The sequence below is a fragment of the Bos grunniens genome, chromosome 11 (genome assembly GCF_055505025.1).
Source record: "Bos grunniens cultivar Pamir isolate PY7600 chromosome 11, Bosgru_T2T1.0, whole genome shotgun sequence".
Taxonomy (NCBI): domain Eukaryota; kingdom Metazoa; phylum Chordata; class Mammalia; order Artiodactyla; family Bovidae; genus Bos; species Bos grunniens.
This window is the reverse complement of record NC_141175.1, coordinates 74,802,423-74,816,587: the sequence shown is the minus strand read 5'-3', so window position 1 is coordinate 74,816,587 and position 14,165 is coordinate 74,802,423. Positions and strand designations below refer to the sequence as shown.

At 38.8% G+C, this 14,165-nt stretch overlaps 1 protein-coding gene across 19 annotated transcripts in view; it reads right to left on the bottom strand.

Annotated features, from left to right (window-relative positions):
* The window catches only part of NRXN1 (neurexin 1), a 1,228,058-nt gene that overhangs the window by 660,603 nt on the left and 553,290 nt on the right, over positions 1 to 14,165 (bottom strand). For all 19 annotated transcript variants that reach the window (XM_086326949.1, XM_086326950.1, XM_086326953.1 and 16 more), the window contains 2 exons: positions 10,434 to 10,817; positions 1,151 to 1,354 (listed from right to left, as the gene is read on the bottom strand). In XM_086326949.1, coding sequence (XP_086183075.1) covers positions 1,151 to 1,354; positions 10,434 to 10,817 — 588 coding nt within the window. The remainder of the gene's footprint in view (positions 1 to 1,150; positions 1,355 to 10,433; positions 10,818 to 14,165) is intronic.

The window sequence follows — 14,165 nt, the reverse complement described above, 5'->3', positions numbered from 1 at the left end:
TTCCTACACTTTTTGTAAATCTATGTAGTCTTGAATTTTATTTTTCTCTTTCCTCTTATTCACTATTGTGTGTGTTCAGTACTTCCAGGAAATACAGTAAAACCTCATTAATTTGTACTCCTATTATTTGGAGTTAATTATAATATTGAAACTTATTGGGCAGAACATTTGTAATTCTTCATTCGCTATGAGCAGATTGTCTGAGAAAAATGAAACAAATTGTGAAAGGCCAAGTTTGGAAAAAAAACTGATTTCCAGTACACTGATGTAGCAACTTTCGTGAAACAATGTACTAATTATGGATAATTTTTAACCACCCATTAACATTAGCCTTGTAAGACCTTCCCTTAAGATTTTTTGAGCTACTAATTTGTGTTTTTGAATGTATTTGAAAACAAATATGCTTACATTATTTTTTTTAGTCTACAATTCATACTCTTTTTAATTTGGCCTGATTTTCCCCTAGATTTTATCCAGTTTGGTGAGGTTTTACTGTAGTGACTCTTTAAGCAGGAAAGCATTATTTTTCTGTGGAAGAGTCTGTGTTTTTAGTGTTCTCATGGCTGCTTGCTGAGGGCCGCAGACTTTGGGCATTGAAGGGTTGTGGATTGTTGTTTGATAGCAAAATATCACCACACAGTATTTCCAAACAGAAAAGATGGGATACCACGAAGGTAACTGTTCAAAGGAGAAGCCCAAGGATAGATAAAGAGCAACTGTTGATCTAAATCACAAACTAGATATTTGACATTTTATAGCATGTGCTATCCAAGTCAGAGTTGGTGGATTTTTATTTTATCTAAAAGGATTTTATCTATAACCAATCAGAATGTCAGTCAATGTAAAAATAGGAAATTCAGTTTGAGGCATCATCAAGTGTAATAATTCATATTTTCAATAATCTCATTAATGCACATGGCTTCCCTTTTAAGAACCCTCAGTGGAAGGAACCACAAAACAGTAAATTATGTTAAACAATATAAAAACAATAAAAAGATGTCCCCAAAACCTAAATGAATTTAAATAATGGAGATGAGACTATTAAGTGTTTTAACTTTCCATGGCAAACAGGCTACTCGATAAATGTTTGCAGGCAAAACTGAACAAAAAGTGAAAAGTGTTAGTTCAATGGGGGAAGGCGAGTTGTTACCTAGGTTGACCGTCAGTTTCACACGCCCTGCGTCCAGCTCCAGGCGGAGGGTGTCTGCTGAGTCTCTGGAGGTGGTTGCCATGAGAATGCCATATGCACGCTGGGATCGAAACCGTAAGGACACATCCTCAGCCTCCGTGTGCATCACCACCGGGAGCTGGATTTTCATAAACATACTCCCGTCATAGCTCAGAACCGTGGCTTCTATAGTTGGGAAATAAACATAAAAGCTCTGGGTCAGTTTAGTACATATAAACTTTGAAAAGGAAAAGCATGACCTATTAAAGGTTTCCATATAGAAGACAAGACACAAACTCGACTCATCTTCTTCCAAAATGAGCAATTTTTTTTTTTTTAACTGGAAAGAGAAGTCACAGGAGAAGTATCTCTTAAAGTTCAAAGCAGAGGTGGCTGCACTTCCCTTTCTGTACCTAAAACAACTTCTATCTATAGGATTCATCACGTAGGATTATCCATGTTCATGGATGCATATCTTTTCTCAATAGCAGAGATCATATTATGTGTGTGTGTGTGTGTGTGTGTGTGTACAGCCATAGTGCAAGCCTGGATTGAAGTACTAGCTACTATTTATGCTTATTTGTATACGGCTAGGCCACTGATCAGCTCTGTGAAATTAAACTCGGCTCAAATCCTTCACTTGCAAAATGAGAGGGTGCTACTAGAGCATCTCTAAGGCCTCTTCTTACCTCAAAAGCCCATGATTCTAAGGAAAGTTACTTTTATCATTTTTAAAAAATAATTTTGTGCCCCAATACAATCAAAAAAGAAACACTAAAATTATGACTTAAATACAAGAATCAAGTCAACACTTTTCCAAAGGTGATGTTCAGAAACAGAAGAACAATTGGTATTACCAAACAACAGGTAATACATGTTCTGAGTCACTGGGGTGAACAAGGTAATTCATTTGCACAAAGACACAAACTGTAACTTCATATTAAAGTTCATTTGCAGATAAGGGGTAACTTAAAGCATTACCTGTAAGCACCACCCTGGTGTTCTGAAAAAATTAAGCTATCGCCAATAAGTTACTATGTACCTGGGTAACATTGAGTGAGGATGGGGGTGGAACTGAAGAGCTTGTATGGATGTGTGCTACTAGAGAAAAGTAGATGGCTTTAATGGAGAAGTTGCTTAATTTTGCATGAAACACAGAGAGGCAAAGAGCAAAACTGTTGATCTCAAACTGACTGCTTTAAGAAATAGTCAGCACCCCTTTATGTTAAACACCATATGGTTGTGGAACACTGTGAAACAAGTATGAATCATGTTGCTTTGTCATGGGTTCTGATAACTCAAGATACCATTTAATAAAAGAAAAACTACCTGAAATTAAAACAAACTAGGAAGTTCTCATTCTCTTGACTATTGACAGCAATTAACTTTAGTGATACAACCATGCCTATTATTAAGACTATATTTTGGAGCTGTGGTTTTGCAAGATTATCTTAAAATCAGGAAAATCAAGTATCGCTTCTAACAGACTTCAACCATTAGTTATCATCTAGGGGTTGAATGCACATCCAGAATCAGTAAGGGTTCCAGAGCTCCCTGCTTAGGACCTTTCTCTTCTCTCTACCTCTTAAGGGATCTGGGTCAACTCACATGCTCACTCCCCCTAATACTTATAAACAGTCCTAACTTCTCTCCTGAGCTCCCTCAAACATCCATCAGCCATTGCTTATTTGACATCTCCAATTTGAATAAGATACACACACCAATAATTAACAAATTCTCCAGCTCCAATGAACATGCTCCTGCTCTAGTGTTCTCCGTCTCTGTAAATAGCTTAACGCCATTACTCAGATCTTAAGCTTTCTGCTTTCTTTCTTACCCTCTCTGCCATGTCCAATCTGTTTGCAAATCTGCAAGTCTTGTAGACTCTAATTCCAATCTACCTTCTGAATCAATCAGTTTGTGCCACTGCAGTACATCAGACTCTGCTCCCATGTCTCACATAGATCAACAAGGATAGCTCGTTCAATGGCCTCCCTACTTCTATTCTTTCTCCCTACACATAGTGGCCAAGCTAAATTTTTAAAGGAGCCAATCTGATCATATCACTTCATTACTTCATCTAACCACATCCACCCCACCCACCCCTAATCCTTCACCTCCCTACCCTTCGCCAATAGATTCCCACCACTGCAGTTCGAATAAAATCTGTATTCCTTGTTTAACTTATGACGTTTTGTGTGAATCAGCCCAGTCCATCTCTCAGCCTCAGCTTTTAGCATGTCCTCCCTTGTTTAGTAAATTCCAGCCACACTGATTTCATCTCTCATTCAAGTATTTGCACTTGAGGCATGTTCTGTCTTAAAAGGTTTTGGCCCCAGATCTTTATATGGCTGGTTCCTTCAGCATTCAGATTTCTGATCAAATGTTACTCCAGACGTACCTGTTGCAAGCACTCCTTTAATTCTCCCTCCAGTTATTCTATATCTACTTAGCATTTTTTAAATTACCATTTCTTATTTGTCTGTAATCTGTCTTTGGCCTTTTGTATGCACATCATTACAGCAGAGGCTGAGTCCTCCTACTTCTTTCTCTTATCATCAGCCAAGTGCACCGGGCACACGGCAGAGCTTTGATAAACATTGACTGAATTAATGATTGGATTTGATACTGAAGGTATGTGAAAGAGCTTATTTCAATTTAGATATCATGTATATGTAAATACTAATAAGATTAAGTATTTATTCTGTCTATTATAAGTGAATCTAATTTTGGTGATGTATATGAACAAAATATTCCTTAAAGTCTACATTGGAAGCCATAATAATGTCATAAAAGACATTCTATGAGAGGGGTCTGTTTACCAAAAGAGGGGTCTCAAGGTTAAGCATTGACCTAAGCACTGAGAAGATAAAATATAATCCCCTTAAAATATGATGATTTTACATCATATCACATATCTATCAACGGATCATATTTTTCCAATAGATCAGATCAGATCAGATCAGATCAGTCGCTCAGTCGTGTCCGACTCTTTGCGACCCCATGAATTGCAGCACGCCAGGCCTCCCTGTCCATCACCAACTTCCGGAGTTCACTGAGACTCATGTCCATCGAGTCAGTGATGCCATCCAGCCATCTCATCCTCTGTCGTCCCCTTCTCCTCCTGTCCCCAATCCCTCCCAGCATCAGAGTCGTTTCCAATGAGTCAACTCTTCGCGTGAGGTGGCCAAAGGACTGGAGTTTCAGCTTTAGCGTCATTCCTTCCAAAGAAATCCCAGGGCTGATCTCCTTCAGAATGGACTGGTTGGATCTCCTTGCAGTCCAAGGGACTCTCAAGAGTCTTCTCCAACACCACAGTTCAAAAGCATCAATTCTTCGGCACTCAGCCTTCTTCACAGTCCAACTCTCACATCCATACATGACCACTGGAAAAACCATAGCCTTGACTAGACGAACCTTTGTTGGCAAAGTAATGTCTCTGCTTTTGAATATGCTATGTATGTTGGTCATAACTTTCCTTCCAAGGAGTAAGCGTCTTTTAATTTCATGGCTGTAGTCACCATCTGTAGTGATTATGGAGCCCAGAAAAATAAAGTCTGACACTGTTTCCACTGTTTCCCCATCTATTTCCCATGAAGTGGTGGGACCGGATGCCATGATCTTCGTTTTCTGAATGTTGAGCTTTAAGCCAACTTTTTCACTCTCCTCTTTCACTTTCATCAAGAGGCTTTTTAGTTCCTCTTCACTTTCTGCCATAAGGGTGGTGTCATCTGCATATCTGAGGTTATTGATATTTCTCCTGGCAATCTTGATTCCAGCTTGTGCTTCTTCCAGTCCAGCGTTTCTCATGATGTACTCTGCATATAAGTTAAATAAACAGGGTGACAATATACAGCCTTGACGAACTCCTTTTCCTATTTGGAACCAATCTATTCCATGTCCAGTTCTAACTGTTGCTTCCTGACCTGCATACAAATTTCTCAAGAGGCAGATCAGGTGGTCTGGTATTCCCATCTCTTTCAGAATTTTCCACAGTTTATTGTGATCCACAGAGTCAAAGGCTTTGGCATAGTCAATAAAGCAGAAATAGATGTTTTTCTGGAACTCTCTTGCTTTTTCTATGATCCAGGGATGTTGGCAATTTGATTTCTGGTTCCTCTGCCTTTTCTAAAACCAGCTTGAACATCAGGAAGTTCACGGTTTACATATTGCTGAAGCCTGGCTTGGAGAATTTTGAGCATTACTTTACTAGCATGTGAGATGAGTGCAATTGTGTGGTAGTTTGAGCATTCTTTGGGATTGGAACGAAAACTGACCTTTTCCAGTCCTGTGGCCACTGCTGAGTTTTCCAAATTTGCTGGCATATTGAGTGCAGCACTTTCACAGCATCATCTTTCAGGATTTGGAATAGCTCAACTGGAATTCCATCACCTCCACTAGCTTTGTTCCTAGTGATGCTTTCTAAGGCCCACTTGACTTCACATTCCAGGATGTCTGGCTCTAGATCAGTGATCACGCCATCGTGATTATCTGGGTTGTGAAGATCTTTTTTGTACAGTTCTTCTATGTATTCTTGCCATCTCTTCTTAATATCTTCTGCTTCTGTTAGGTCCATACCATTTCTGTCCTTTATCGAGCTCATCTTTGCATGAAATATTCCTTTGGTATCTCTAATTTTCTTGAAGAGATCCCTAGTCTTTCCCATTCTGTTGTTTTCCTCTATTTCTTTGCATTGATTGCTGAAGAAGGCTTTCTTATCTCTCCTTGCTATTCTTTGGAGCTCTGCATTCAGATGTTTATATCTTTCCTTTTCTCCTTTGCTTTTCGCTTCTCTTCTTTTCACAGCTATTTGTAAGGCCTCCCCAGACAGCCATTTTGCTTTTTTGCATTTCTTTTCTATGGGAATGGTCTTGATCCCTGTCTCCTGTATAATGCCACGAACCTCATTCCATAGTTCATCAGGCACTCTATCTATCAGATCTAGGCCCTTAAATCTATTTCTCACTTCTACTGTATAATCATAAGGGATTTGATTTAGGTCATACCTGAATGGTCTAGTGGTTTTCCCTACTTTCTTCAATTTAAGTCTGAATTTGGCAATAAGGAGTTCATGGTCTGAGCCACAGTCAGCTCCTGGTCTTGTTTTTGCTGACTGTATAGAGCTTCTCCATCTTTGGCTGCAAAGAATATAATCAATCTGATTTCAGTGTTGACCATCTGGTGATGTCCATGTATAGAGTCTTCTCTTGTGTTGTTGGAAGAGGGTGTTTGTTATGACCAGTGCATTTTCTTGGCAAAACTCTATTAGTCTTTGCCCTGCTTCATTTGGTATTCCAAGGCCAAATTTGCCTGTTACTCCAGGTGTTTCTTGACTTCCTACTTTTGCATTCCAGTCCCCTATAATGAAAAGGACATCTTTTTTGGGTGTTAGTTCTAAAAGGTCTTGTAGGTCTTCATAGAACCGTTCAACTTCAGCTTCTTCAGCATTACTGGTTGGGGCATAGACTTGGATTACTGTGATATTGAATGGTTTGCCTTGGAAACGAACAGAGATCATTCTGTCATTTTTGAGATTGCATCCAAGTACATAAGGTTTCCCTAAAGAAAATCTAATATGATTTGCTCAAAAAATAACGCATGACTGTAAAGTTGCAATAAACAGTAGGAAAAAAAAAAAAAAAACTGCTTCCAGTATAATCTTAAAGACACTTGATCTCTACCATACCCCTTCCTAATTTATAGCCAATCACTGTCCCTATCTATAAAGCAACATATATCTGAATAAAAATTTAAAAGCCATTATCAATCATTCAGTTACTTTGGTATTATGTAGATAGAAGGGCTAAAATATTTTTAGTTTTCTCTTATTTAATCTGTAAATCTATTCTCTATTATTCAACTATCTTTTTTAAAATTATTTCATTCTTGTATGAAATATAGCTTAATTTGATTAAAAATTAAGTAGAGGGAACATTCTTTTAGAAATACAGATGACTGACAAGGGATTATAAATATTGCATAAAATACAATCCAAAGTAAAAAAGAAAATAAGTATCATTGGCCTTTAATCTCTGAAAAGCTGCAGGAATGAAATAACAGTAAAGTAATAAAACTCGACTGCCTCTGAGTGCCATTTTAAACAATTCTCAATGTGAAAATAACCTGTTGATAAATGACAAATGAATGCCTAAATGATTCCTCATAATTAGAGTTAACGTTTAATTAGACAAGAAATGGAAAATGTACAAGGTTGTAGTTGAGAGCTGCCAAATAAATGGTAAACAACATTCTGACATTTGAAGGTTATGCTATTTGGCAGCATTCTTTAAACATTAGTAAACTTACTTTACCACTTAGAACACAAAAGAATTCTTTAAGAAGCTAATTTCAATATAGCACTTCCCAACAAGGGAGAAAAAGTTTCAACTTTGTCTCCTCTGTCTCCTTCCCCCTTGTCATTAAGTTTGATAAATTTGCTTTTCTGTGTTATTCCTTCTTGCGGTCTAAAGTGTACACCTGTGCTCAGTTTTGCCAAAAGGCAGTCACATATTGTGATCAACGATGAAAATCAGACAGAGAGCCAAATTATATTGCTCTGACATCTGTCCCTCCATCTGGTAGAGCTTTAACAAACAAGTATAAAGTAGACCTCTGATGATACCATGTACATACAACCAAAAATAATTTCTGTATGACCAGTCTCCACAAATTTATAAAAGGTAAAGCAGGAGAGAAGGTGCTGAATTTAATTTATATTCAATTGGATATGATTTCTATGCTACTTTTCTTTATGGGATCAATACACATTCAAGCAAAATACTATTTTCTTATTTGCCTAAGTCAGCAAATACTCTGATCTTTCTTATAAACTCTTTTGCTTACGTAGTGAAGAATGATTTCCTATAATGTGATTGAAACAGCATTCCCCATGAGCACTGTCGAGGACTTGAACATGCTTCTTTATAAATTAACATTTATTGCTTAATGATTGTAAAACAGAAACTTTGAAAATGCCTTTTTAAAAAAATTTCAAGAGCTGTCCGTCAACTCTTGCGTGATCAACAGCCTTATGTGATCAGAGTATATGCGAAGAACCACAGTCAAAGCACTCTCTTTGGAACTGGAAACCCTGAAGGCTGGACATGATCTTGTGTTGACTGAACTAGGGCAGAGCTGGGAACTGGACAGCAGCCAAATTCTGTGGCAGTGAACATGACAAGCATCCCACTTCACTCTTGTTCTTGGGAGATGCCATAATGTGAGCAAGAAAATTAATTCTGAAAAGCAAAGACTTCTCACAATACACTGGTTAGTCCAGAAACAGAAAACACACAAAAATGACTATTTTCTCTCCTCAATACACAACCAACCTGGAGACAAAGAAATCTGCAGAAATTTTCAGCCACTTGTCAGTTAAAAATGTATGTTGAAACCCAATGATGAAACTTGCTATTAAATTCTCATTTGCAAATGTGCATATGCTTGCCACCCCTCCTTCTAATTATTGCAACATATAAATAGCCCCTTTCCCTCATTCTGGTTTAGGGAGCTCTAGAATCTCCCTTCTTATTTCTGCCATATGCAGTAGTGGAATACTGCCACAGGGTGGTACACCATGCATATTTAACTGAAGGCTTTTGTAATTTGTATGATAGCTCAGTTATACCCTTTGCTAGCTTCACTTAAGTAGGAGGCATCGGAATAAGTGACAGCTCTCTGAGTGACTAAAATGAAAACAGAGTCTTAAATTACACAGGTCTCCTAATCTCACATCATACTTAACTCTAATTTATCTTGCAAGCTTTGTCACTTTGTTGTTGTTGGCTCCTTTGGGCAATTTCTAAAAACTGTACTATGCAAACAAATAAATTAGAAGGGGAAATGTACAGAGAATATACACCTTACACATGAAACTATGCACAATAATTAACCTCTAATGACTATTCACAGGAATTGCAATTAGGTACTAGGAGAATGAATGAATCTATGTGATTAAAATATGTATCTATCTAGAGACCTATCTCATTATAAAATCCAGAACAGTGATAGTATTTTGCTGGGTAATTTAAGATCATCATTAGATTATTAGGTTATGATTATTGATTGTTACAGTGATTAATGTTATCAATAGAACTGATAAGCTGATGAACCCTCTCATTAACATAAAGAATCAAAGCCACATTTCAACTTTAGATTTTGAAAAAAAAAAAAAAAATAACACTTTTTCTCTAGAAAGAGTCAGCTTAACTAAATTAAACTATTTCAGGAGTGCAAAGGCAAAATGACTAGATGTGTACGGCTTGAAAAATAGATGGCAGGTTCCTTTAGGCTACATGTCTAAGACAGCAATGTTATTTGGAACATGAGAGGACAATGGGATAACTCGTCAATATTTTTTCATATTGATTTTTGTTCCATTGTTGAAAATGAGTGGCAATGAGTATAGTGACTAAAGCATTTATTTGAAACTCTTGAGTCGATGAAAAAATGTACTTAGACTTATTTGTTCTGCTATTTCTTCCTTTTGACTGGTCTCTAGATGAGCAGTGGCAGCTATCACACTTTACTTTTCCTTTAACCCTTATTCTCCTTCTAATGGGAGAAGAAAAGAAAAAAAAAAAAATGTAGCTTTGCCTTCTGCTAGAGAAGGAAAGGGAGGCACCCATTCAGAGCTTCCAGACACAATAAGCCTAAATATCAAATTGGTAAAGAAACCTTCTGTAATCAGTTGGGTCTTAGACCAAGGTAAGTGTCTCTGAAATTAGGGTGCATTTCTGAAAATACTGGTGTAACTTAAATGGTTTAAAATCACCTTACTCTTCAAATTTCAACCTTGAGAAGGTCGACTAAAGTAAAATGAACAGGCTCAGTGTCAGGGAAGTTGCAACTTACAGCTTAGCTTGCTTTGAATGCTATTTTTGACCTACATATTACCACTGGATGCCAAAAGTATGCTGGATTCATTCGTTTTATTTTTTTATTTTACTTTCTAGTGTCTGGAAATTAAAAACTGGGCAAAAGAGACAGTGATTGTCTATGATACATCTTAGACCCATACCCTCAAGGATGCAAAGGACCTTACTATGTATTCCTGCGATATACTTAAAGGGCTGTGCATTCCCAGAATCAAGCCCTTTGAAAATCAATACAGACTTGTCAGTAAAGCATCCGTGTGGCCACTCTGCTTGCAGAGTTTACTTCCCCAGAGCACATATTACATTTCAATGGTCATTTAAGGTGTGAGGTCCACACTCAATACGTTTTTCATCTCAGGGGAGTTGCTGCTTGGATTTTGGAATCATACCTCTCTCACAGGACCTGCCAAGATAGCCTGTTCCGGAACAATCGCAGACATATCTGTTCCACCCATCCCTGCACATGCCGTTGTTTTTGCAGGGGTTGCTAAGGCACGGTTTTGCTGTTTCTCTTGAGCAGGAGGGCTTCACGCCAGCAGTACTTTGAACTTCAGCCATTTGCCGGATATCTTTGCTCTGGCCATCAATGAACAGATCTCGTATGCAGCCCACGTAGCCGTAGTTGAGCAGCGCAGTCCACACCTCGGTGGGGAAGACGAGGCCAGCCTTATTTTCTGGCAAGCCTCCCAGGTACAGCTCATCATCCAGGTCCAGAATCTCACTCTCGCCAGGAGCGGTGTAAGGCGTGCGCAGCGTGTTGACAGAAATGGTACCTGGTGCAAAGACAAGAGAGCACACGGGTCTTTACAGAAGGTAACCTCTTCTGAACATCACCCTTTCTTTCCGCCATCTGCCTGAGGGTGAACCCCTTGAGGGCAGACATTTCTTATTTTTCTTCCTATTCCTGGTGTACTTCCCAGGGAAATGAATAGAAACCTGAGGAATCAAGGAACTTGAAGAATAAGGCAGACTGTCATTAAAATGGTTGTTATTTCACTTTGGGAATGAAAACCAAAGTATACAGGCAAGAAGGACTTTTGTCAGCCTCCAAGAATTTAGGGGGAAAAAAGAAGGAAAGGAAGGCAGGAAGGAAGGCAGAAAAGGGGAGGGAGGGAAAGCGGGAGAGAACGAGGGAAGAGAAAATGGCATACTTATCACTCTCTAACAGGTCAGCCAAGATTGCAAGAGAGGAAGAGAGGGGAGGGAGAGCAGATAAGGGGGTGCTTGTGGGGAGATGGTGAGGGAGAGGGAGAGAAAGAAAGAAGGAAAAATTGGCATTCTATATCACTCCCTGTAATAAAAGCCAGGCTCATTTTGGTTAGTGTTCATTTGCAAAGCTGGTATACATCTGCAAATCAATGAAAGCTTGTGCTGTGTCCCCATCTGTAATAGACTTCATTGTTTTTTTTATAGACTACAATATGTTGACAGATTATAGCAAAACCTGACTTCATCACACTTAGCTGTATGAATCTTGATTAGCCCTTGTGGCCTCAGTTACTCATCCATAATATGGGCATACTAATATGACCTACCTCATATGAATGTTAAATAAAATAATACAAGTAAAATGTCTGGTTTGTAGTAAGCACTACATAAATGTGTGTAATATGATTCATCACAAGTCAAGTTAGGTGTTTATTTTTTCCTTTAAACCAAACTAGTTTCATATTTAAATTAAGTCATTTTTTTTCTTCCTCACTACAGTGTGAGGAGAAAATTACTCTATTAGTTTATAAATATATGGAAACCCTAGTCTTAAACATGGGATTAAGAGGTAGACATTTATATGGGATTACTCGAAGATCACAGAAAAAAATATATATTTATGGAATCCATTAAAAGAATAGGAAAGATAGAAGGCATTTTCCTGATTAAAACTTCCCCAGTGTACCGCCAGATTACTCAACAATCCACTAATATTCTATTTCCAGAAAGATCTTTGCAAAAATGCAGGTATGATACCCGAAATGGACACCACACTGACCCATTTCCAGATTATTCCAGATTTCTTTCTTAGGTCTAGACCATAAATCAGACTAGAAAGAGTCTAACAAGAGAAAAGTGTATTAGAAGACTCAGGCATTGAGGATGTAGACACACAGGAGATGCTTGAAGACAGAAGATGGGGTACTAAATGTGGGGACAGAAAAGAAAAAGGTAATGTGTGTAGAGGGTAAGTGTGCGTGCTAAGTCGCCTTAGCCACATCTGACTCTCTGTGACCCCGTGGACTGTAGCCTACCAGCCTCCTCTGCCCATGGGATTTCCCAAGCAACAATACTGGAGTGGGTTGCCATGCCCTCCTCTAGGGGATCTTCCCGGGCCGGGATCGAACCTGAATCTCTTATGTCTCCTGCATTGGCAGGCGGGTTCTTCACCACTGAGAAGCAGGAGAGTAGGAAGATGTTGAGCTGAGGCCCGCTCCAAAGGGAACTACATACAGCCTGCGGTGAATGTGGAACCTGCATCTAAGCACACAGGGCTTTGGGGCCTGCACTGTGCCCAGGAGACCCTCAAATCCCAGCAGAGGCGCACTCCCCAGTGTGAGCAGCGTAATGGGATCTGCCTTTGTGAGGGAGAAGGGCAATGGAAGCTGCCGACAGAGACTGTGCAGCAGGCCAAGTCATTAAGAGTGCATTTGTCTCTCTAGACTTCCACAGAAAGAAACGGAAAAGGCTCCTAGGGGAGAAACACTCGGAGGCATTGCTATTTTGGCCTTCCAAAGAGGGGAGTATAATAGGGATTTTGGAGGCAGCAAAAGAGGAAAATGGCCAAGTACTCATTTACTGTTCACGTTTATGCAGGTGTCTAGAAGAAAATTCATTAGAAATACACAGAGCAGAAAATCCTACTTAGAAAGATATTTTAAAAATCATTTAGGGGAAATAAAATATATAATTCTGAGAGAATGGTGACACTGTTCTAAACAGAATTTCACCACATGCATTTTTAACTGTCCAAAATGCCCTAAGAAGTAAATTAAGACATGATCCCTAATCACTGCAGCAGCTAAAGTAAGTTAGAAAATGGTGAGAGTTAAGTATTAATGATAAAAGGAAAAGTGGACATAAAAAAAAAAAAAAACAGCATACATTGAAAGCAAAGTTTTGTACGCAAGGAAAACAATGACTTAGGTTTTTAAGATAAAAGAGAGAGAGGTGCCAGCCCCTATTTTTAATTAGTTCAAGATTTCCTGGAAATGAATACATATTATTGAGACACAACTGTTAGGAGACACAGAGTAAGTTTTACAAGACTGGGGATATCTTTTTTTTTTTTTAATTTAATTTTATTTTATTTTTAAACTTTACATAATTGTATTAGTTTTGCCAAATATCAAAATGAATCCGCCACAGGTATACATGTGTTCCCCATCCTGAACCTGGGGATATCTTGTATCCCCAGACTGGGGATATTTTTAAAATATCCAATTTTCCCCATACGCCTTTTTATTCATGGAATAAGTTTGATTTAGCTCAGGACTGGGAAAACACTGTGAAAAACTCTCTTGTCCTCATTCGTGGTGTTATGATTCTGACACTAAGGATGAGGATGTTTGGAGGATTCCTGAGATGAGGAAATCCAGTGGCTTGCAAAACACTTCAACTGGTCTCCTCTGCGTAGTTTGCAGAGTTCAGTACACTCTGGGGTTTCTGTCTTCAGTATGTCTACCCTCTTGGGGCAAATCTGCTGCCAAGTATTTCAGATAATCATCCATGAAGAGTTTGTCTGACAGAATGGAGTGACTAGGTCTTCTAACTATGGTGCATTAGTGCCTGCTCTGAACAAAGTATTTACGTTCAGATATTTCTCTATGACCCATTCCAGTATGGCTCAGCTGCTAAAGAGTCTGCCTGTAATGCAGGTGATACAAGAGACGTGGGTTCAATCCTTGGGTCAGGAAGATTGCCTGGAGGAGGAAATGGCAACCCACTCCAGTATTCTTGCCTGGGAAATCTCATGGACAGAGGACCCTGGCAGGCTATACTCCAAAGGGTCACAAAGAGTCGAACACGATTGAGTGACCAAAGATTATGTCTCTATGGATATTCTTGCTGTGGCCAGAGTAAGATATTCACTATAACTTTGAGATTAGAGTAGAGTTTTCTGATCACAACTA